Source organism: Nesoenas mayeri, assembly GCF_963082525.1.
Source record: "Nesoenas mayeri genome assembly, chromosome: 3".
NCBI lineage: Eukaryota > Metazoa > Chordata > Aves > Columbiformes > Columbidae > Nesoenas > Nesoenas mayeri.
In genome coordinates, this window is record NC_137544.1 from 77906675 (window position 1) to 77929700 (window position 23026).

General features: G+C 36.6%; 1 protein-coding gene across 1 annotated transcript in view; it reads left to right on the forward strand.

The window, feature by feature from the left end:
• The window catches only part of MAP3K21 (mitogen-activated protein kinase kinase kinase 21), a gene marked incomplete at both ends in the record, with an annotated part of 40261 nt that extends 18421 nt beyond the window's left edge, over window positions 1-21840 (forward strand). Inside the window, 11 exon segments of the mRNA XM_080342786.1 lie at window positions 1938-2118; window positions 6957-7105; window positions 7866-8041; window positions 11263-11503; window positions 13315-13437; window positions 16045-16079; window positions 16083-16161; window positions 16699-16849; window positions 17870-17964; window positions 19551-20336; window positions 21434-21840. Coding sequence (XP_080198912.1) covers window positions 1938-2118; window positions 6957-7105; window positions 7866-8041; window positions 11263-11503; window positions 13315-13437; window positions 16045-16079; window positions 16083-16161; window positions 16699-16849; window positions 17870-17964; window positions 19551-20336; window positions 21434-21840 — 2423 coding nt within the window.
• Window positions 21841-23026: the final 1186 nt, after the last annotated feature.

The window sequence follows — 23026 nt, forward strand, 5'->3', positions numbered from 1 at the left end:
TAGTATTGCTGTTTTCCTGGCTACTGGCCGGAAAGGGAAGTTTGAACCGCTAAGAAATGTCGTCTCTTTGTAGGACGAAACTTGGCCACGTGCCAGTTATTACCTTTTGCAAGACTGACTGTTTTTGGTTTCGGTCACATTGGCTGTCAAGGAATGTCAGGAATTCTGCTGAACATGTTTGAAATGGAATAGCAAACAATAGGTCTTTGATTCAAGTATAAAAATATAAAAACTCTAGCATTAATTTAACTTGTGCTGGTGGTGCCGACTGGAGAGCTCTTGGTCTGTCTATACCATTTTTGTCTTCATTTCTTCTACTCTGTGTTAAGAAGCTTACTGAAAATGGCATGCGGGTTCTCTTTTCATCTGGATTTGATGTCATTTTTGGACATATTTGTTAGAGTGTAATTAATTTGTACCAGTAAACATGTTTTCTTGCAATTGCAAATGCAAGATTATCAGTTTTTCCTCTGTAAGGGAAGGTAATTCTTCATCTGCTTTTTTATTAATGGGTTTACTGCACTCTTTTTTGCTGTACATATAGTTGGAAAACACATGCATTTATGATTATTCTTATTTGTAATGTAACCTTTGATCTTTGTCCTGGGAGATAATTTTGATAGAAAGTCAAAGCTAACAGTTACTACAACAGACAGTGACAGAGGAACTTACTATGCAATTAAAATTATAGTGTATTAATAAAGACTCCTTTGCATCTGTTGTCATTCTCCTTGAGAGCCCTAGCACAATAACCCAGTTCTCTTCAATACTAGTTTGTGAAGGTGTATTACAACTCTGCCAATGCTGTTGTGTTATGAACAAGTCAGACACTTAATACACACTGTAGGATGCAACAGCAAAAAAAGAGAATTTACTCTTTAACAAGCATGAAGGTGTGGTGGATATAACTTAACATGGATTTGATGTGAGTCCAGTGTCCTGCTGCCAGTTGTGGACTCCTAAGCCAAGCTGACTCCTCTGGTATGTTCTCCCACCTGTGCTGATTTGTGGCCCAGGGATTTCTTGAACTTAAACCCACTTTTTGATTTAAATGCTTTTTATGGAGTTGTCTATGAATTTGTGTAGGCACTTTTTAAATCTATGCAAAATAATAGTATTCACATGCTATGCCAAGAATTCAAAAGTTCACCTACCTGTGTGTTGTCTGAATGACTGCCACGTGTTTGATGCTTATCTGCTAATTTTGTTCAATGATGTCTGTTTCTTCTGTTGAAGAACTGTGAACAATTGTTACCTATAGCTTTCTTCCTTAGGTGGTGTTAAAGATTCTGTTCTCAGCTGTTTCTTTTCCTTGGAGAAGACCTCTTGTCTGTTAACCATTCCTTGTACCTGTGGACGTGCTGTTTTGAGCACCCTGGTTGTGTCCTTCTCTGTGCCCCTTTCAGTTTTCTTATATACTTTTTGAGATAAATAAGAACCAAGATTGGATGCGGTATTAAGGACGGATTTTATACAGTGACATAATGTGTCCCGCTTTTTAAAAATCTTTTATAAGAATTCTTCACACTTCTTTAATTTTACTACTACCGCTATTTTTATTACTTCAGAATCCCATTCCAAAATGAATACCTTTTTCACATCTTGTCATCATCAGTTTGATGTTAGGATTCTGGACTTTCTTCAACTTACATGCTTTACTTTACATCTCTCTACAGTGGATTTCTTGTGCTAGTTTAACATCTGCTCACACAGTTGCATAAAGAACTCACGGTACTGTAGATGTTTCTTGCTTTTGTAGCTTAGAGTAGGTTAGAATTATCAAAAACCTTCATGTTTATAAAAATTGCATTAATATTTTCACAGCATTTAAAGTATACAATTATCTGTGCAGTACAAGTTGTATGTGATATTAATAACAGGACTGGTATTTTGATTTGATTCCCGTTGCATTAATTTACAAACTCAATCTTTTGCAGTTTTGTTGCTAGAGAAGATGGAACATGATGACATTAGTAATAAAACTCTGAAGATTACAGACTTTGGTCTGGCTAGAGAGTGGCACAGAACAACCAAAATGAGTGCAGCAGGGACTTACGCATGGATGGCTCCAGAAGTTATCAAGTCCTCCATGTTTTCTAAAGGAAGCGATATTTGGAGGTAAGAAGTTTGTCTGCTGAAGACCATGTTCAGTAGACCTATGCTGAAGTTTTCTCATGAACTTCTATTTGGATATTTTGGCGGCTTCCTAGGTTATTGTCCCAGCATATGGCAAGTATAGCTGTTCTAAGAAACATAGTAATTTCACAGCATTTAGTTTATTTGATCTACCTGTAGTTATTAATGACTTACAGATTTGGGTGAGAGAGGGGGAAAAGCAGCCAACAGTGCTCTTGATACATTAACATATGATTGATCTCAAATTGGCATGTTTAATTTATATCATATGTCTGAAAAGTCTCATTCTGCATAAAGAAATTACACGAGCCAGTTATTACCATATATAGTCTGATAAATAAACGTAAGCTGCAAACCAGAACTTTGCCAGATGTTAACTCAAATGCGTGCTGGTTTTTAGGAATCTAGAATGTTATCATGTGTAAAAGTGAACATCAGATCTAAGCGTTTATATGTGTAGAGATTTTGCTTCCAGTAGCTGGAGTGAAGAGACTGTGTTAAGCACAAAATTGTTTTAACTTGCTCTCTAATTTTAAAGATGGTGAACTTCCTGTGTTATATTTGTGAATTTCTTGTTAAAGACATTATTGTGGATCATATAAATATTATGGCTCTCAAAACTGATGCTCTTTTTGAGTGGTGTAGTGTGGGATACGTGTATTGTAGAAAGGCAATTTAAACTTAAGTTTCAATTTAGTTCTGTCTTTGGAGTGGGGAAAAGCAGTGATTGCACAATAGGCTCTAAAAGCTGCTATGCCTCACCCTGAAAAGTCTACATTTCCTTTCTTTTTGAAACATTTTCTCTCTGAAGGATCCAAGGTAGCTATTTGGGGAAGGAGGGGTGGACTTTAATCTGTTCTCTCATGCCTTATGCATGTTCTATGTTGTATAATTCTTAAATATGGTCCTATTTCGCTTAGATGCCTGTTATTCTCCAGCATGAAGTAATATTTTTGGTATTCTCAGGATGTTTATATATCTGTGCTACTGTTTTGTGACACTCATTTGTCTTGTGTCTGGAATTGGTTTTCAGCATTTTGTTTACATCAGTTTGAGTTGATGCCCAGTTAAGAAACATCTTTGGCTTCATTCTTTTTTTCCTTCTTCCTTTTTTCTTTGATTTTTTTTCTTTTGCGGGGTGGAGGTTGGGTGTAGGCGTTTCCCTAATCAGCTGTATTCCGTGCTTAATTACAGGTCCTGTCCAGTCTTGTTGCTGTGATTTTAGGTATCTGAGGGGGTATGCTTTGGTGCAATTATTTTATATTCTCCTGCAACATTAGTTTACATTTTTGGAACCTACAGTATTTCTCTTCTTCGCCTTCTCTCCTGCACGCCTCTCTTGTAAAAATGTAAGTATTTAGCTCAATGATGGACGTCTAACAGGAGAGGTTTATAAGTAGAAAGGCTGTGTTGTACAGTATAGTTTAGGCCTTCTTGGCTTCTAAACATTTTCTGCTTACTGCACCTTCATCTATTCTGTTGCTTATCTTTACTCTTTCTTTAAAAGAAAGGCAAATAAAGAATACCTTGATTACAGGAGGGGGTTTTTTAAAAAAAAAGCATTCAGGTTACAAGTTTAAGTATGGGTCTCTCTGAGGCAGGAACACAGTATATGTCAGGAAAGTTCTGAGCTTCAGTTACACATTCTGAGTACTGAGTCTCCAAAAGAAGTCTGCAGACCTCTTATTTTAAAAGAAAAAAAAAGGCTGTTGAAGCTGCTTAAGTGTACTCATGTTTGCAGCTAGTCTTACAGAATTAGCCAGTGCTTGGAAATGTTGTGGGCATATTTTCACAGAGTCTTCCAGACTGCACATTCTCGGGTGTCATCCTAGACAGCAGAACTGGTGCTTTCTAGGCCCTGCATGTGTAACCTTTTTGCCTCCCAAGCCAGACTACTGCAGGTATTACTCTCGGGCACATGCTTCCAAATTCCTAAACAAGAATTCCACTCTTTCCACCCTCCCCTTCATCAATCAACACACTTTTTTTTTTTTCAGTGGTGTGGCAGTCTTGGTTTTATGTATGGAGCCTGAAAGTGCAAACATGCCCATAGATGTCCCAGTGCTGGCAGTGGGCTTCACAGTAATGTGTGCCTCCAGCCTGCATGTGCATGGCAAAGTGGGGGAGCTCTCACTGTAGGGCAGAATGAGCTTTTGCCTGACACATTTAGCATAATTTTGAAGAGATTAATGTAGCAATGCTTAGTACCCTCTACTTTAGAAGAAGGATTGTAGAGTAAATTGAACTTGACCTTCATTTTGATCAGCTTTTAAAATATATAAAAGCAGCAAGTTATTGCTGGAATGACACATAGTAAGGCTTATATTCCAGGAAAATAATTTTTAGTAATGAAAATACTTAAACATCATTTTTTTGAGAGTATTTTAGTTTTTGTGATTTAAATTTGTGTAATTCAAGCATATTATGCCTGTATTTTTGGCCTTTTGCTGAAGATGGAGGAGGAGATGACTTTTGATCTTTTCTTAAAAGCTCTTTCATAGAATCTCTGACTGTTCACCCAGGACAACTGTACATGAGCTGGTAAAATTTAATGCACAAAGTATCTACTTCTGTAGTAGAGAGAATTAATAAGTAGTTGTTGTCCGAGATAACAATGGATTAGTAGCTCCTCAAAACTCCAGCATGACAGGACTAGAATGCCTTTGGGGTTCATCTGCACAGTTTTCCCCCCACAGCATTGGCTTTTTGGTACTTGAAGACTACTTCTATTAAAAGAGATGCGTTCAGACTATTACTGTGTTGGTCTGTTTAAAATTTTACAACCACCTTCTTGGCACTGTTCAGTGCTACTTAAGATTAAAGGCTTGCATTGTAAATATAACTAAAGAGAATAGAGTGGCACAACTTTTAATAAAAGGATTATTTCTTTTTAGTTAAATTTATTGTTCTGCTTAACTTCAGGGTTCATGCTAAAATATGTCTAGAATAGTCTGAACTAGAGAATTCCTTGAATTAGGAACAGTATACACTTGCTGAGCGAGCATGACATGATTTCTCTAAGCACACAGATGAGAATGTAGTTCAGGAGAGTTCCTCCATCACACATAAAATGTGTATGTATTGCAGAAAGTGTTGTACTCATTGTTAGAAGTACCACTGATTTAAAACAAAATTGCAATTCATTGTTTTTTCCTCCTTTGAGTATACAAGCAATTGCAGAGATTAGACTGGGAAAAATTGGGAGGAAAATATTAAGAAGCCAAATACTTCTCTTTATATTTTCTATTTTTCAGGAATAGACCATATTCTTCAGCTTTTGATTAACTGTGTTAGCACTATAATTTCCTCAGTTTTCTAAGATTTTGCAATAGGCAAAACTTCTTAGATGAACAGAACATAAATTAACAAATCACTGCTGATATTCATGCTCATATTGTGTAGTTAGCTGTCTTATTATTTATTGAAGTGATGTTGTACAGTCTTGTATAATGCTAAATGACTTTCTCGTTAAGGAGAGAGTAATACAAGAACTTTAATAGTGTGTGTTCTTCTTCCTGTCACATCTACTGTAGTTGAGGTGTTATTTCTAGTACTAAGTGGTACGTAGTAAAGGAAGGGGTACAAAGCCCTGACCTCCCCAGTGCTGTACGCAGTTCTCTTTACATAGGAGAGCTCAGTCCAGTCCTGCAAAACTTCCAGGTAGTTTCTTTGCACAGCTGGAGAGAAAGAGCAAGAGAAATACTTTGTATTCTGGTTTTGTCCCTATGTCCGCTCACTTTACTACTCAAAAGCAGCAATAGATTGTCCTTTGTACCCTAGTTCTACAGACAGTGGTTCCCTGGCAGGAAGAGGAGGTGGGGAACACAACCCCAAATAAACCAGTCATAAAGTCCACTTCAGGTTTACTTTCTGGAAAGGAATTATTCCTACTTCCACAAAAATGACTGTGAAAACCATCCATTTCAGTGGTGTTGGGATGGGAGCTCTAGAGCAAGAGCAGCAAGTGTTCTGTCCCAGCCTTTGGTAGGGGCTTGGGTCATTTGAGCAAGCCAAGTGCTGGGCATACAGACCCAAAGAAGATAAAAGCAACACCCAGCTATTCTGGAATGGAGAGCATAGCAGAAATTCTTACAATTAATGTTGCTGCAATAGGAATTCCTATGATTCTTTATTTCTGTATGTGACACTGAGGAAAGATCTCTTTAGGCCACCACCTGGAGGCAATGTTTTGTTTGTTTGTGGTTTGGTTTTTGTTTTTTTTTCCTAGCATGAAGAAATTAGTTGTGTGTGTAATAGATTCTCAATCTTATTATATCTTCTATGGGAAGTGAAAAGTTAACTGGCCTTTTTAGAGCACACAAGAGATTAGAAATGCACACTTCCAGATAAAGCTGGGGCTTTTCTGGTGGGTTTTTTTATTACCTTTTTTTTTTTTTTAAATAGCATGTACCTCTAGGTGAATTGTTGTGAAATATTTGGAAAGGGGATTAGCCTGAATGCTTGGTGGAGGGTTTTTGTTCAGTTGGTTTCTGATGAGGAGAAAGTTTCTTGTTTTCCTGTTGTTCAGACTTCTGCTTGTAAACAAGATTTACATGATACTAGCATTTCTATAAAAGAGACTTCAGGCTACGTTTTGGATAGGAGTGTGGGCACATCTTAGAGTTGCATCTGATTTGGTTAATCACTCAGTAGAAAGGCGCAAGATGACTGAAGTAGAGCTGACTCTTAAAGACATTCACATTTGATGTGGGAAATCCTCATGAATTTCAGTGCATGGTTGGACAGATGATTGTTTGTTCTTAAGTGAGCAATGCGTCAGTATTCAGAAAATAACTGTTAAAAAAAATTACCTTTTGTAGTTACGGAGTGTTGCTGTGGGAACTGCTTACAGGAGAAGTTCCTTACCGTGGCATTGATGGCCTTGCTGTGGCTTATGGAGTTGCTGTCAATAAGCTCACCTTGCCCATTCCATCCACCTGCCCTGAACCATTTGCAAAACTAATGAAAGGTATCTATATTGTTTCTTGCTATGTTTTTAAATAGTTGTGTTTTGGGAGTATGTATCTTTACCTGTAATAGTCGTGGAGTTGCAAAATAAACACCCCATTTGATAATGTGCTGTGTACAAAGTATTTTGTTTTTCTTTTCACAGCAACCTGGTGTTACAGGCAGTTGAATGTGTTTCTGAGAAAGTCATACAGTATTACAGCATATGACATCAGTTATTCAGTAATGACAGAGTACATTTTTTGCTCTGATTTTGCTGATTTCCTTTTACACTCAGATTGCACTAATTTTTGTAAACTACAGGATATACACAGATCACACTCTATGGATCAATACAAGCTCAAGATTAAAATCTTAAGCGGAAGAACTGCAAATGCATTTTTTTTTTCTTCAGTGTTTCTTCTTGAATGTCAAAAATGTTTTGGAAATACTTTAGAGAGAAATCAACATTGCTTGTTCTCTGTTTCCTTGTGTTTAGTAACTTTACCTCTTCTATGGATCCCTTCTGTGCAGTACTGCTAGTTTTGCTATTTTAAGTACTAAAGTTAGAGATGAAAAAAAAATTCACTCTTAATACAAAAACAGCTGAGTACAGGTAGGTAGATGCCACTTCTGTAAATGGAAAAGGAGCTAGGGAAACCTTGCAGATAAAGAGAACACATTAGAACTTGAAGTACACTAGCAAGTAACTTGAAATTCATGTAGCTTTTCTTAAAGTTCTATGTATTATTAAAAACTGATGGGATTTTGATAAATTCTAGAATGCTGGGAGCAGGACCCTCATATCCGACCATCGTTTGCCTTAATTCTTGAACAGCTTACTGCCATTGAAGGGGCAGTTATGACTGAAATGCCTCAAGAGTCTTTCCATTCCATGCAAGATGACTGGAAATTGGAAATTCAGCAGATATTCAATGAATTGAGGACCAAAGAAAAAGTAAGTTGATTTTTCCAGTTGCATGGTAGTGAAGGAAGTGTATGTGTCTATGTGTGATATAGCAGTTTTGAACTTTTGAATTATGGCTTACCAATATAATGCTGAAAACCTGATTTAGTAGTGCAGATATATAGGATCAACTACTTGGAAGAGAGGATTTAAACCTGATTTAGTAGCGCAGATACATAGGATCAACTGCTTGGAAGAGAGGATTTACTCTCTCTCTAAAACATTAAGTTGTCTGTTCTTGTTGGTGAAGGTATTCTTAGATTCCATTAATATGTTTCTGGGCAGTATGATATATAAGCTCTTTTTAAAACATGTTGTTTTTTCTTGGGTATCTGAATGCATCACTTAACAAACAAACTAGAGTTTATTTACCCCTTACCTAGTCTTTATAAGCACTGCAATTTTTCATCTGCTGCTTAACATCCTTCTCAGCTGCGTGAATGAAAAACTTTTCATCCTTTTATGTGACTGTACCATGTGGCTTTTTTTTTTTCTTTTTTTTCCAAAAGTGAGATGGTGTTTTTATCTCTTTTCTTCCTGAGCAAATTTATAATATTGATCTCTTTCAGTGTCACAGTTTTGGAAATATTCTTGCTAGCTATTAATAAGATTGATTAGGTCACACTTAAACTCCTGAATCAGGAAATCCATCTTCCTTTTCTTATTATCCAGATTCCTGTCACTGATCTTCTTTCCATAATCTCATATCATTATATGTTTGTGCTAAATGGATGCTCATTGTTGATTCTCTTTGCCCTCTCTTTTAGCTGCTTCAACTAGTTTTTGATCATGCTGAGCTTTATATTTTTTTTTTAGATAACTTGGTAAAGGTAACAATTGGAATAGGCCAAGTGTCCTCTTGAGTCCCTATTAGAAATGCTTCTAGTAGGAAGAGATTTCTACTTTGCAAGTCTTTATGCAGTATAATTATTGCCCAGTATATATTTGTTGATATTTTTCATGACGCAGTAGTATATGAGGAAGAAGAGAATTGAGATGCAGTAAGCTGTGAAGAAATCTTTTTAAAAGACGTAGTCACATAACTTTGACAAAAGCAAAAACTAAACTATCATCTTGTGAGTCACTGTCAGGAGCCTTTGTCCCTCACTTGTCAGTGTCATGACTGGCTGTCTGTGGACTCTTCGTTGGTGATGGGTGTGACATTACAGATCTAATGTAATATCAGCACATGTGGTATAAAAATTGATTGATGGCTACTAGGATTGCAGTGTCATCAGTAATAATCTTCTGTACTTAGTCTCTGCTTTTCCCTCCACCCTCTGCTTTTCCCTCTCCCATCTGGGTACACAGGCTGCTGCGGCTGGGCTGGGAGCCACTGGAGCTGCCAGGTTATAGTCCCTCATCAGAGAGTTGAGACTTTCCTTTTTACTTGCTATGCGTTTATTTGCCACAGCCTGCCAGAGGGCATAACTCTCTGGCCACCCAGAAACTGCTCAACCAGCAGTTTTGCCCTTTTTACTCTGGAAGCAATTGTAAAGGGCATTCTCTTTTTTAATTTTCTGGAGACATTAGTCCAGTGTGAGATTTCCCATTGAAGAAAAATCTGACTAAATCAAGGTTAGGATTAAATAAATTGGTGCAAAGCTTTGGGAGAAGAGTCATTGTTGGTGTGAAAGTGAGTTAAGCTTAATTAGAGAGGGGAAAAGATAAAATGAGACTTACTTCTCATATACGAATGTAAATGCACCTACAAAGGCATCTTCCCCAATCAAGTAAACCTGTTTAAGAATAAAAACATGTAACTTTGACTTAGACCAGGTTTTCATATGTGCGGGCTTATTTAATTTGGCACATTATCAATTTTGCTGACAGGTATTAGAGAGAAAGTTATGTATATGGAGTATTTATAGAATAATAAAACAAAAAAACCCTGCATGGAGTCTCATGACCTGTAAAAGAGGATCTTCTGTGGCTGCAGGAATTTCCTCAAGGGCTTTCTGTAAATCAGTGATGGTGACGCCCACTCCAAGAGAAGATCACAATCTTCTTTTGACAAACATTCTTGAGCAATTTAAATATAGAATTCTTCCCTACCTTCCTTACAGTGGGTGTTTCAGTTTTAGAGTGGTGTAAAAACATTGCATAATTAATTGCAGTAAGTCTGGTTTTAATTAGTTTATTTGGAGAAGAGTAAATGCTTAATCTCTCAGTGAGGAAGCTATTACTTTTTCTAGACTGTCTGCCTTTTCAGGGTCCTCAGTTTTTTCCTTGTTACGGAGCTTTATGGAACCTGGATTTGAGGACAACAAGAGATGGATAATCAACAGTGTCTCCTAATACATCTTGATTACTGTATTAATGCAGCAATAAACATCTTTTCTATTTAAACTCTAAAGTACCTTTATTCTAAATTTGAAATCTAAATTTCTGATAATTTTTAGCAGATTTTGGTAGCTGAGGATTATGATAATTTTAAGATCGTAGATTTACAGCTGTTTAGCCTTGGGGATTAGTTTACTCTGAAAAATTAACTAGCTTCCTTACTAAAGCTTTTCCTGCCCCAAAATAAAAAAGAATGAAGGGAAAAGAACAACTGTTCTGTGACATTGATTGTTGGAGACTATGTGGTGTAATTCAGTGGTTAGTAGATGTTTGATGCTATACAGATACCTGCTAGATTTTAATTAAGAAACAGCTGTCTTCTGTCTTATGACTTGCTTTATCCTATTACACTAATCCTCATTTAGTGTAATACTGATTGCTTTTCTAGATAGAAAAGTGCTACTTAATACATGTCTGAAAAACAGGACAGGTTAGAAAATTAAAAATAAAGGCATTAATTTGTGTATTTGTCACGTCATTGACTTTGTTAGTGCATAGGAGCTACCTAAGAGCAGCCCTCATGCTGTGAAAGAGTGTCTGGCCTGAAGTACTTTGAGCACATTTTCTGCTAGGCTGTAAGCTGATAATCTTTGATTGGATGTGTTGTTCCCATTGCCAGTGCTTACCTACCTTAAATACAGTGACTCAAGAGGTTAAAAGGAAACCTGTGTAATACTTGTTTGTGTCCGGATACAGACTCTTGGTTTACGCAAAATGGAAAACTGTCAGGAGGTCATAGGTGCATGTTAGGTGTATATAGTGCATCATGAAAACAGACAAGGAAATACAACATACTGTGCACTTTGTATTTCCTTCAGTACAACCTTCACATTATTACTTAGTTTCACTTGTGTGACTCTTATCTTCAGGAGCTTCGATCACGAGAAGAGGAGTTGACAAGAGCAGCTCTTCAGCAAAAATCTCAAGAAGAATTACTTAAGCGCCGTGAGCAACAATTAGCAGAACGCGAGATTGATGTACTGGAGCGTGAGCTGAATATCATGATATTCCAGTTAAATCAAGAGAAACCCAATGTTAAGAAGAGGAAGGGCAAATTTAAAAGAAGCCGGTTGAAACTTAAAGATGGACACAGAATTAGTTTGCCTTCAGGTCTGCAATTAAAAAAAAAATCACAGTATATGTTACAATGAAATATGGAGGGTTCAGTTTAATGGTTAATGTCTTCAGTATTGGCTGCTATTTTGATCCTAGGTCCTTCTGCCCTAATAGTGCAGAAGGATATGGTAATAATTGTCTAGCCCCCCCCCTTTTTATTTTTTCCTAAGAAAGCATTATTCACATATCATATTCTTGTGGGTTAGTCCCCATTTCAACTGGAAGAATCTTTCAACTGATTCAGCCAGAAGTCTATTGTATCTGGAGGGAAAGGTTACAAGCATGGGAGCCAAATTATTTAAAAGTGGTTCAAAGTTCAGATTTTTTTTTTTTTTTTTGTGTGTGCAGATAGAGAAGTACCTTTTAATCACATCCCAGAACTTTCTAACATGATCTATTTGCCCTAAACTTCCAAATACTCAGCGGAAAAGCAGCACTTTGGTAAAGGCTGGAGGGAGGTACAGGTGTGGTGTGTCCAAACTGGATGCTTGTTGTAGTTGCGAATACAACACAGCAGTTACAATCTTCAATGTCTTGCTTCTTGCAAGCAAACACTGTAATAGCAACAGAGATATTATCTCAGAATACAAATATGGTATAATTTGAGTGATGGAGCATTTAATTCCACCCATGAACACATTAAAATGCCCCTTTTGCAAAGGAGGTGTGTTTGTAGAGAGTCAGGTTTTTCTGGTGTCAGGGGCAGGTTTAGTGGTGCCTTTTTGATCTTGCCACGAGATGGCAGTGTGGAAACTCAAGGTGATACCGGTGGTTGGAAAGCCCTCAGTGCCAGCACCAGCATCCTGGTGTTGATGAGCTTCCTTCCAGTGGCTTCCAGGTCAAGTCTGTCAGTTTGTTAATAATGCAATAAGAATTTAATGCCACAGTAATACAGGTCTGGTAGTTGGGAAGAGACAATGAGGACAGTAATATTTAGAATACTGTTTTAGCACTAGTGAAATGAGCTTATTTGTCCTTACTTTAAAAATAACAATAAATACAATAAAAATTACGCTACAGCCTCCCAAGTGAGCATGTTAGATTGGTTTATACTTGATCACAAGTTTAAACTAAATATTGGTCCTTATTTCCAGTTCTGTCCATATTTAACTTGAAAAAGTGATAAAATAACAGTTTTACTCAGAGTATGACTTAGCTCTTTGTCAAGAAGAATAGCACACAATCTGATTGTATGGAATTAGAAAGGGGTATACCGGCAAATTTAATTTCATAATGTTTTTCCTACTTGCCGATATTAATTTTTCTTTTATCATTACATTTTATCATTATAATTTTATCATTACATTGCTATAAATATTTGTAATTCTGTAGTTTGGTGTAGTTTTTTTTCTGTCGTGTTGATAGATGTGATTTCTTTGTTAATACAAATTTTTATGTTGTATATTAATTACATGTTAAAATATAAGGCAAATCTGCTTTCCATTAATATTGATTTGACTTGAAATACCAAGATTTTTCTTTCCCTCTGTGACAACCAAAACCACTGAATAACAGCTTGTGATGTGGATGTGTCTCAGTTTGGGTCCACTTGGACCTACTTGCTTTTGTTGACGTTATTGCAAACCTGTCATGTAGTGTCTGTGAAGGCCTGTTTGACTCAACATCTAAATTGTTACATCACAAGTTGGTTTGTCAGAGTCTTTAATATGAACATCTCTTACACTATCAAGTCTAATTCATTATATAGCTTTAATTGTTCTAAGAAGTACAGCAGTGTAACCTGCAGATTTTTTTTTTTTTTAATTTTAGAACATTAAAAGCAGATTTGTTTTATTCTCTTACAGATTTCCAGCACAAAATAACAGTGCAGGCATCCCCCAATCTGGATAAGAGAAGGAGTTTAAACAGTAACAGCTCTAGTCCATCAAGTAGCCCCACAATAATTCCTCGTCTTCGAGCTATACAGTGTAAGTCTCCACGATTTATATTTGTTGATTTGGTCAATAAGAGACTGTTTGTTCCATACACTCACTGGAAAAACGGTAGTACTGTCAAATGCCAGACAGACTTCTGTCTAATTTCCAGGTCCCTTAACTTGTTCTCACATTTGCAACTGGTTCTTATGATGGGAGGGATAATCTTGCTACAATGCTGATTTTCAGTAATTCAAAATGATTGCGAATGCTTTAAATCATATATTTTCTTAATAACTACAGAAACTCATTAGTAAACTAACTGGGATAAACCAATGAAGAATCAAGTTTTATAACAGCAAAAGGCAAGGCCTCATGTTTAGAACCCGTACAAGATGGAAAACAAGTTTTTATTAGGTATTGGAGTTGGTAAATGAAATCAGTTAGGGACTATCGGGACAGGGGAGGGCATGGGGGAAGAAAAAAGAAAAAAAGAGAAAGATTCAGAGAATACGGGGGTAATGTCAGATGGAAAGGCTGAAGAACCAGCCAGCAACCCAGGTTGCTTATGTCTGAAAAGAAGCAAGCTTTAAGCAAATACAAAACCAGAAGAAAATAAAGAAGAAAGTTTGCTTTGAGTTTTTTAAAATCAAGAGAAAGAAACAAAAATAAAATTGTGGGTACACTTGTAGGCCAACATTATTCCATGTATACTGATGACAGAAGGGAAGGTGTGTTCATGCTCATGCAGTGGATGTAACATGAATATGGAAAAAAACCTGATAATATGGTTACAGTGAAGCCCTAATTTGTGTTTGGCAATGACATATGTAGAGATAAAAAAACAATTCCTATAGGAGTCACTGCTTATCTTTGTACTGTCTGGTCTACTGTGCAAAGTAGATTTTCTAGTTATCCATATTCAGCATGGAATGCCATGTGAGATGAAAAAACCTCAGGTTTCTCTCTCTATATGGAATCAGTGGAACCTGTTCCAGCTGATTGCATGTGGATGGTTACTATGTTCTCTTGTAAGGATAGTCACCTCTGAAGGAAATTACTTCAGTATCTGGCTTTATCAGATGTAAATAAAAGGGAGGGAGGGGAAATCACAGTGCATGGAGACTTTTTTTCTGTATGCTGTTCAACATCTAGTTTAAAGATTATTTTTTTTTTTAAACCAATCTGAAACTTAATTTAAAAGTTTGGATAGCAACCAGATTTCTCATCTCCCTTGGAGTATGTCTGCCTTATGAAATACTTCTCATTGTTAATGTCTAAGGGAGAAGTGTTGTCTTTTTTGGCAGTAACTTTATTATTTGTTTGAACTGTAAGTGATAACAGTTTTGATTGAAGACCATTACTACCCATATGTTGTGGATAAAGAAGAGAGGTAGACAAACCCTGTCTTGCTTTTCTTAATGAAAGTTTGACATGGATGGAAAAATGATTTAAGTCTTTTTCAGAAGTTAGCTGACATAGTATCTGTGTTGATAATGGTTTCTTGACCTCAAATTGTGTGGTGGATTTTTTAGATTGGTTGGGGGTTTTTTTGTTTATTTTTTTGTTTTTTTTTTAACTGCGGAAAGGTAGGAAAGGTTTTTCTTAGCAAAATACCATAATTACATACAAACAAGACTGTCTTGTTTTATCTTTGATTCTCCTTGCTCTGTATGGAAGTGCTTGGAAATGAAGTGTCAGGTATTGGCATAACTCTGAAAACCTGAGGTTTTTTTTTAAATGCATAGACTTATGTAAGCCATAGCAATGCCACTTCTTACATGCATGTTAAGTGCCACTGAGAATTTTTCTAGACTAGAACATACAAGACATCATAAAGGCTCTCCTTTAAAAGAAGTACACTTCTGCTTCTGAGTTTGCATCCCTAGGCTTTACCTAAAAGCTTGTCAGATCTCTCAGGAGTATCTGGCTGAAACAATTTAGATCCACACCCATCTGCACCTGTGCAAAATAAATTCTCTCTCCCACAATAACATTTTATCTTGATTTAACTTCAAACTGCCTTTGTTTCAAGAAGACTTGCTCAAATACAGGTGATTTGAACAGGCATATCTAACAACTAGTTACTTGATTGCTTCACGTTATCATGAGCAAGACTATCTTTCAAATGTAATAAGTTTTTAAGTTAAAAATCTAGTTAATTGTAAATCTTGTTATTAAAATGAATTCAGCTGATTTTGAAAGATGCTTCAAATAGTGGAGGAAAACAGTAAGATGTATATCCAGAGCTCCTGGAATGTGGTTGAAGGTGGGAGTGTGAAGCGGTGCTGGCGAGGTGTGCACGGGCAGGCAGGAGATTCTGTGCAGGAGCATGTCAAGGCCACCTCTTTTATCATGCTGTTATAACTAAGTTGTTTTTTTTCCTCTTGGATCTCTCCATCATAACTGTAAGAGTGCTGAGTTCATAGCAAGTTAATTTCCAGTTAGTCAGTCATACACAAAAATGTATTTCTCTGAGTCTGGTCCTAGAAAGAGGATCCTCTCAACCCCACAGTAAAATCCCTCTGTTATAAGATGCTCAGTACCTTTATAGATCCGGGCTTTATGACGCAAAGATGAAAATACAAGAAGGGAAACAGTTCTGTTTCTAAAATAAGTTTGACTAAGATCTCTACTACATTCTCTTAATTTTTTCCTCAGTGATTCCCAACACAGATACACACACAGCTAATGGCTGAAGGAACAGTGTGTATGTGTACCAGCAAGATGTAGATATCACAAGTGAATATGAACTTCCAAGTGGGGTTATGACAAAAGGCAAGATTTCATTATGTTTCAAAGGTGCTGGTGCTGTTTAACATAAACAGTTGAGACAGTGAAAGACTAAGCATTTAATGCAGGTTAGACACTTTTAAAGTATAATTTTTTTTGGTGTAGTGAGAAAGAAAACATTGTCATAATTGGAATATTCTGTTTCATTTGATACCAATTATTCCACAGCATGTATTTTCTTCATTGGAATTTAAGTGCTCAGTCTAACTCACTTGTCTGAATTACCTAAATATGAGGGGCTCAGTTAAAGGAAGCATGGAAAATATGATCATTTTGCTGCTTCATTGTTAATTTGGGCCTCTTGTCGGCTCATAAATGATTTTTCTTGCTTATCTTTTTGGATCAATTCAGTTGTGTGGTAGTTTTTGTAAAAGAAAAAAAATCTCAATTTTTGTCTACAAACTGTGTTACTGTATCAAAATTGTTTTACAGTGGAGAAAACATTCTTTCTGTCAAAATATTTTGGTTTTAGAAATAGTATTTATGTGTTGGGGTGTTTCTGTTCTTAAATCCAATCTCTAGTAACTTCAGATGAAAGCAACAGGACTTGGGGAAGGAGCACAACTTATCACCAAGAAGAGTTTGAAGATGTAAAGAGAAGTGTTAAAAAGAGAGGTTGTACATGGGGACCAAGTTCGGTTCAAACAAAGGATCGTGCAGATTGTAAGGACAAGTATGTCTACTAGTTTTTGTTTGTTTGGTAGTACTAAGCGGTCATAGTAATGGAATCACTAACATAGGTAGTGAAGGAGAAAAGTTCTGCAGTCTCTAGTTACAGGTAAAACTCAGTCCTACCTTTTAAATAATTTAGTAATTACATTATTAATGAGTCGCTCCTGCACATAGACTTAAGGATAGAACACTAACTTATCTTAAGGTTTTAGTGGCTTGTATCTTTTACCCTTTACCACTGGTTTTTGAGACTTGGAACATACTGGGATGCTGAGCTGTTAATGCACACCAGGCATTCATGGCGTGTGTGTCCAGCTGCAAGCGTAGCTCCCAGTGGGCACTTCCAGGACCATTAAATAAGACTGATTTATGTGCATGTGTGAAGCACAATGCACACCAGCAACACCATTTAAACTGACAAACACAGTGTGGAAGAGTTCTGAAAGTCAGTTGAACAGCTTAACTTTCAGATTATTTTTTTCTGATTGCGGAAAACTAGAGATCAGCAGTTTTTCTGAAGCAAGAGATTCTTTTCCTTGTCTCTTCCAGTATATATAATTATTTATAGTGCACTTTTTTTCTTGGTAGAGACATCTACTCATTTACATGTGGCACTAGCTAGTTCCAGATCATCTATTGAAACTGGCTTTATGATATTTTTGTTTGGTTTAAAGTCACTATGTTTAATAAATTTCCGTTTCTTCAACATACTGAAACTGTTGTCCAGGTTTTCAAGAACTTTTTTTCTTCAGTAGGTAGCCAAGGCCCAGTTTTCTTTGGTTTTCTTTTTAGGCTATTGTGTCATGAAATTTTAATCTTGTAAGGAGTAACTGATATATAATGCATGTATCAATTTATAATCATATGACTCTGTGCTATTATGTAGAAATTTCTTTACCTTTGGGAAGCTTTACTGTTTTCATGTTTATAGTTTAAAAAGAAAGATATTTTAGTAATTTTCTGTCAAAGTTTATATAAGCATTTATCCTCTGTAAATTCAAAGTAACTATTGTTATTTCAGAGTAAGACCCCTTTCAGATGGCAGTAACCCTTGGTCAACCCTTTTAATGAAAAATCAGAAGAGTGTTCCTTTAGCTTCACTGTTTGTGGACCAAGGTAAGAGCTCTATTTGAAAAAGTAGAAGTTGCCATATAATGGCATTAAGTCTACCTCCAGCATTATAAATAGTATTGCTTCAATTTGTCAAGGATTATGCAGATTATTAGAGAGTAGTCATGCTACAAATAATTTTCCTGTGCAAAAGAAAACTATCTATAAAAAAATGCAAGTGTTAAAATCTTTACATTTCCATTATTGGCAGCTAGGGAATACACATGGTGTGTGAGCAGTACTGGACAGAGGTTTGGGGGTTTTTTTCCACGTTTTCGAATTGCAGGCTCATCTGTATATGAGGTCTGCAGTGACCACTTTTTAGCTTCTTTTAAAAAGAAATGTCTGAATCGGTAGCTGTCTTGACATTTCAATGATCATTAATGACTTTTATTATTAGTGGGATCTGCATAGTTGTTTAAAATAATGCATATTTGTTTAAAAACCTGTAAGTCCAGATGTACTCCCAGATAGCAGTTGCCTGTTTTTTAAATGAAACGTATTCCCTACATTTTCAAGAAAAAATTGGTAGATTTAAAATCTTAAAGTTGTTTAGGCAACACTTTGGGATTTACAAGTAAATCCCAAGAAATAAACATACTTCATCCTCTTAGGATCAGGAACATAATAGTTATATGTTGCTTTTTATGTCTGTTACTATAATGTGCTATGGCTATACAATAATTGTAGTATTTTTCAAATTTTCACATACTTTGTGTACCACAGATTCTCTTATGTGACAAAATTAAGTTAGTAGTGTCAGGAAAAAACTGTCATATAATGTGGTGTCCATACCAGCAGCTAGGTTGATGCCACCTGGAGGAGGAAACAGTATGCTGCTTAAACACTGCTTTTTGCTGCTTCCCCCTGCCCCTTATGAAAAAGGTGTTTTCATCTTGGTATATACTGGTAGGGGTATAAATCAAGGCTTCACAAATAATAATTTTATAGAATCATTCTCTGTATGTAGGGGTGTAGTAGCAAGCTAATCACAGTATGTGATTAGCTTGCTACTACACCCCTACATACAGAGAAGATTACATATTTGCATTTATTTTTATTCTGTAGAATTCAGTAGTTTATAGTGGAATAACTCATATAAGTCAAATTTTGTATGTCATTAGGTATGAGATGTCCAATTTACTTTTTACTGCAGACCACCATGGCCTAATGAATTAATTGGAAAAAGTTCTAGTAACTCACTTAATTGAAAGTGTTGTAAAGAATGTGTTCCGTATCTACCAGTTTGTGTATAGTCAATTACTTCATTGTAATCCATACACACAAATATTTCTCATTTTGTTTGTAAAGCTTTGCAAATCCTTTTGAGTTGCTGAAAAGATAAGATTGTAGCTAAATGGTCCTTCTGCTATTTTACAGACTGTCAAGAAAACATGAAGAGGTTTAGGCTTAGAATGTGTTTTTGAATCTTACAATGAGAGTCTCTGAGCTTCTGACGGCATTTAAAAGGGCATATGGTGTACCTCAAGATTAACACTTGCGAGTGAAAAGAAGTAATGGTGTATATACGCAGACATGACATAGCAAAATAGCTGAATTGCAATCTTAAAGTATACCATGATTTTTTCTAGGTGTCTGTACTGAGAAGAAATTTCTCCCTGAAGGTTTGGACAGTAAAAGACCAAAGCCAATTAAGTTGCCGAATCAGGCCTATATTAATCTACCTCTTTGGAAAGATGATCAGGGAGAGAACACAGTAGAACACGAGAGCTTTGAAGAAGGAACCTCTGCTAGTTCTACAAATAGTACTCCTCAAATGACACCTACAAACAGTCTGAGCAGGACGCTGCAGAAAAAGAAGACGGATTCTGTGCTGTATGGGTGTGCTGTCCTCCTCGCATCTGTTGCCCTGGGCTTAGATATCAGAGAGCTGAACAAATCGCAGGGTCCAGATGAACTCTTGCCTAAAGATGAGAAGAAGAAGCGTGATGGAATATTCCAGCGTGCTTCAAAGTTTCGTAGGAGTGCCAGCCCTACAAGACTGCAGTCCAAGAAAGAGGAAACAAGTATTCCATCCTTAAGCCCAGCTGCAAATACTGTGAATCTCCTTTCTATGCCCTCCATTTCCACAAAATGCTTACTTCAACCTGACACTGAAGATGCGTTTGTAAGCACTGTGATTGGTGATTGTGGTCCATGTAGTTCCACTGATGACTTTTCATCTGCAAATTCTGAAAGTAAGAGAGAACAGAGGATACAGCTGGCTTCTAACACAGTTTCTACGCGATTAAAAAATCAGCCTTTTAACCATTGCCTGAAACAAGAATTTCAAAATGTGCCAAATGATTCCTCGACGAAGTCAAGAGTGTTGGGTCACAGACGAACCTTATCAGATGGGAACAATTTTCAGACCACAGGTAGGTAATTAAGGACTTCAAGTATAGGGGATTTTTAAGTATAGAAACAAAATGTAAGGAAACTAACCATTCACCGTGAGTTGCTAAGATTTTTGTTACACTGTTATGTGTTAGCTGAGCAACCACCATCATAACTGTATGTGGGTGAGCCATCTGTGACTGAACCCTAAAAAAGCTACCTGCATGTGGAATAGTAGTGGGTGTGTATACAGAGATTTAAGGAGAATAGATGGTTCATTTTAAGGCAATATCTGTTTTTCTCAGGTATTGCAAAAATAGGTTTCCCCGGTCTTTTAATGTCGTTGAGAACCTGCTTTTTGTGACATGTAGAATATTAGCATTATGTCTGAAATAAACTGACACTTTCAGGTGCATGCATTATGTAGTTGGGGACTTCCTGAGACTACACTTATTTAATATAGTTTGAGTCTGCATAGGTGAGTGAATGAGTATAATTTTAGTACCGCACATTTATTAACTTCAAGAAAAACAAGAGTGGTAAGTTTTGATTTGCTTGCTTGAGCTAGAAGATATGTCATGTGTTCCATGAATCATTAAGTTAAACTGTTGATAAAATTTTAACCCGAAATAAAGGGCTTTAAATCGGGTTTCCATGTAAATGGATAAGTTCATGATTAACAAGTTTTTGAAAAGAAGCTCTAAATTTCAATACAGGTGTTCTACAGTGGCTTAAATATAATATTTTTCATGGTACTCTATGCATATGTAGTTACTCATAATAACTGGACAGATTTCTGGGGCTTTATTCGAGAACTAATATTCATTCTGGGTCAATGGTGCCTTTGCTCTATATCTGTTTTGTAGCGATAACAAAATAAATTGTTACAGACTGTAGCAGAGAGTATAGATACAAAAATGCTATTTGAGCACTGCTGGTCCATCCTTAAGAGATTCCCCAAAAATGTACCTGCCTCTTAATTTTTCTGGTAGGGAAAAAGCCCACCACCAACAAAACACCAAAAAACCACACACCGCTAGTGTTTTATTGCAACTCAGATTTACAAATGGCAAAGAAATCAAGAAGTTGCATGGTTTAAATTGTCTCTCTTGTTTGTTTGGCCTTTCCTTTCCCCTAGCTAATGGATTTGCTTCAACCAGTGATGTCTCCACGTTACCAGTTTTATCATTTACTGGAATTCTTAACTCTCCATCTGTTCAACAAAGAAGCAATCACAGGAGTACTTCAACTGAAAAGCAAAGCACTGTCAATATTATATCAAGGCCTCGACCTTCTTCTATAAGAAGTAGAATTGATGCATGGCAGATTATTCCACGTGTTAGTAAACCAAACTCTAAAGACTCTGAATGTTTAGAGGGCAATGTAGGTCCAGATACAGAGGAAAGAACTAACTGCCACATGCCCTCATTACTTGATATTGATGTGGAAGGTCAAAACAGAGACTGTACTGTGCCTTTGTGTAGAATGAAGAGCAAAACTTGTCGGCCATCTATATATGAACTGGAGAGAGAGTTTCTGTCGTGAGTGCCTTTCATTTTAAAAATGTTTGCTTTTTAAAGGGGGACAAATATAAAATTCTTGTCCATCTAATGCTTTGTGCTGCTGTTTTCTGATGTACTGTGACAAATAGTACCACAATTATTAAAATGGGCAGCTAATAAAGAAGGTGTAGTTGGTGCCTTTTTCAAGTGTTCCTTGGAATCCCAACTAGTAACTCTAAAAGCACAATGCTGCAAAATAGTATTCTAGGTGATCTTTATAAACATATTTTTAATGGCTAAAATAATATGCCCACCTCTCTCTGCAGCATCACAGAAGTTTTCTTTAGGTTTGAGGGGGGTTTGCTAGAAATTTTACGCGTTGAAAAAAATAATGACATGCAGTAAAGGTTGTGTTCCATCAATGAGAGTTTCGCTGAAGACGTGGTTGTCTGCGGGCTGCCTCTGGGGCTTGTAGAATTGGGAAAGGAGGGGGCTGGGGTTGGAGGTGCTGGTGCAGGAGGCTCTGGTCACTGCTCATTAAGTAGCTGGTTATTCTTTGGCATTTGATGCTGAAATTGGCTAAGGACCAGCAGCTGCGTTTGCAGTCTTTGCCCTTGGTTTCTGTGAGAACTTTCAACTGTGTGGATGAGTTTCTCCAGAAAGTTACACTGCTTGTACAAACACTTTGGTTTCAGCACAATATCGATTTGAGAGGGTAAACTTTAGTGTTGCGATTGGATGAAAGGTATTTGACATACTTTCTAATGTGAAACAACATTCCTTGTGGGTAAGGATACACTGGAACATAAATATTTGTACTCTTAACCTTTTGAAGACTACAGTGTTTGCACCGAAAACAATATTCTTGGTTTGGGATTTTTTGTTGTTTGTGGAGGGGTTTGTCCCCCTTCTTGTTTTTTAAACTCTGCTGCACCTTGTATTGAGGAAAGATGATGGGGTTTAAGGACGATTGGTTTTGATTTTAAGTGAGCCAACAGCGCGTTTTACTGCACTCAAATGTTAAAACTGCAATAATTTAATATTAAATCTTTCAACATAATCTCTGCAGCTTTTCTTCTTGAAGTTACTACTGGTTGACCAGTTAGTCACATTCAGGAATTAAAGAACAAAACCAGAAATGCTTGACTGGATTTCAGTGATAGAAAGCTTCCAGAAAATTCCAAGTAGTTAATTGTGGGGGGATGAACACTTAAGCTTGATAACACAGT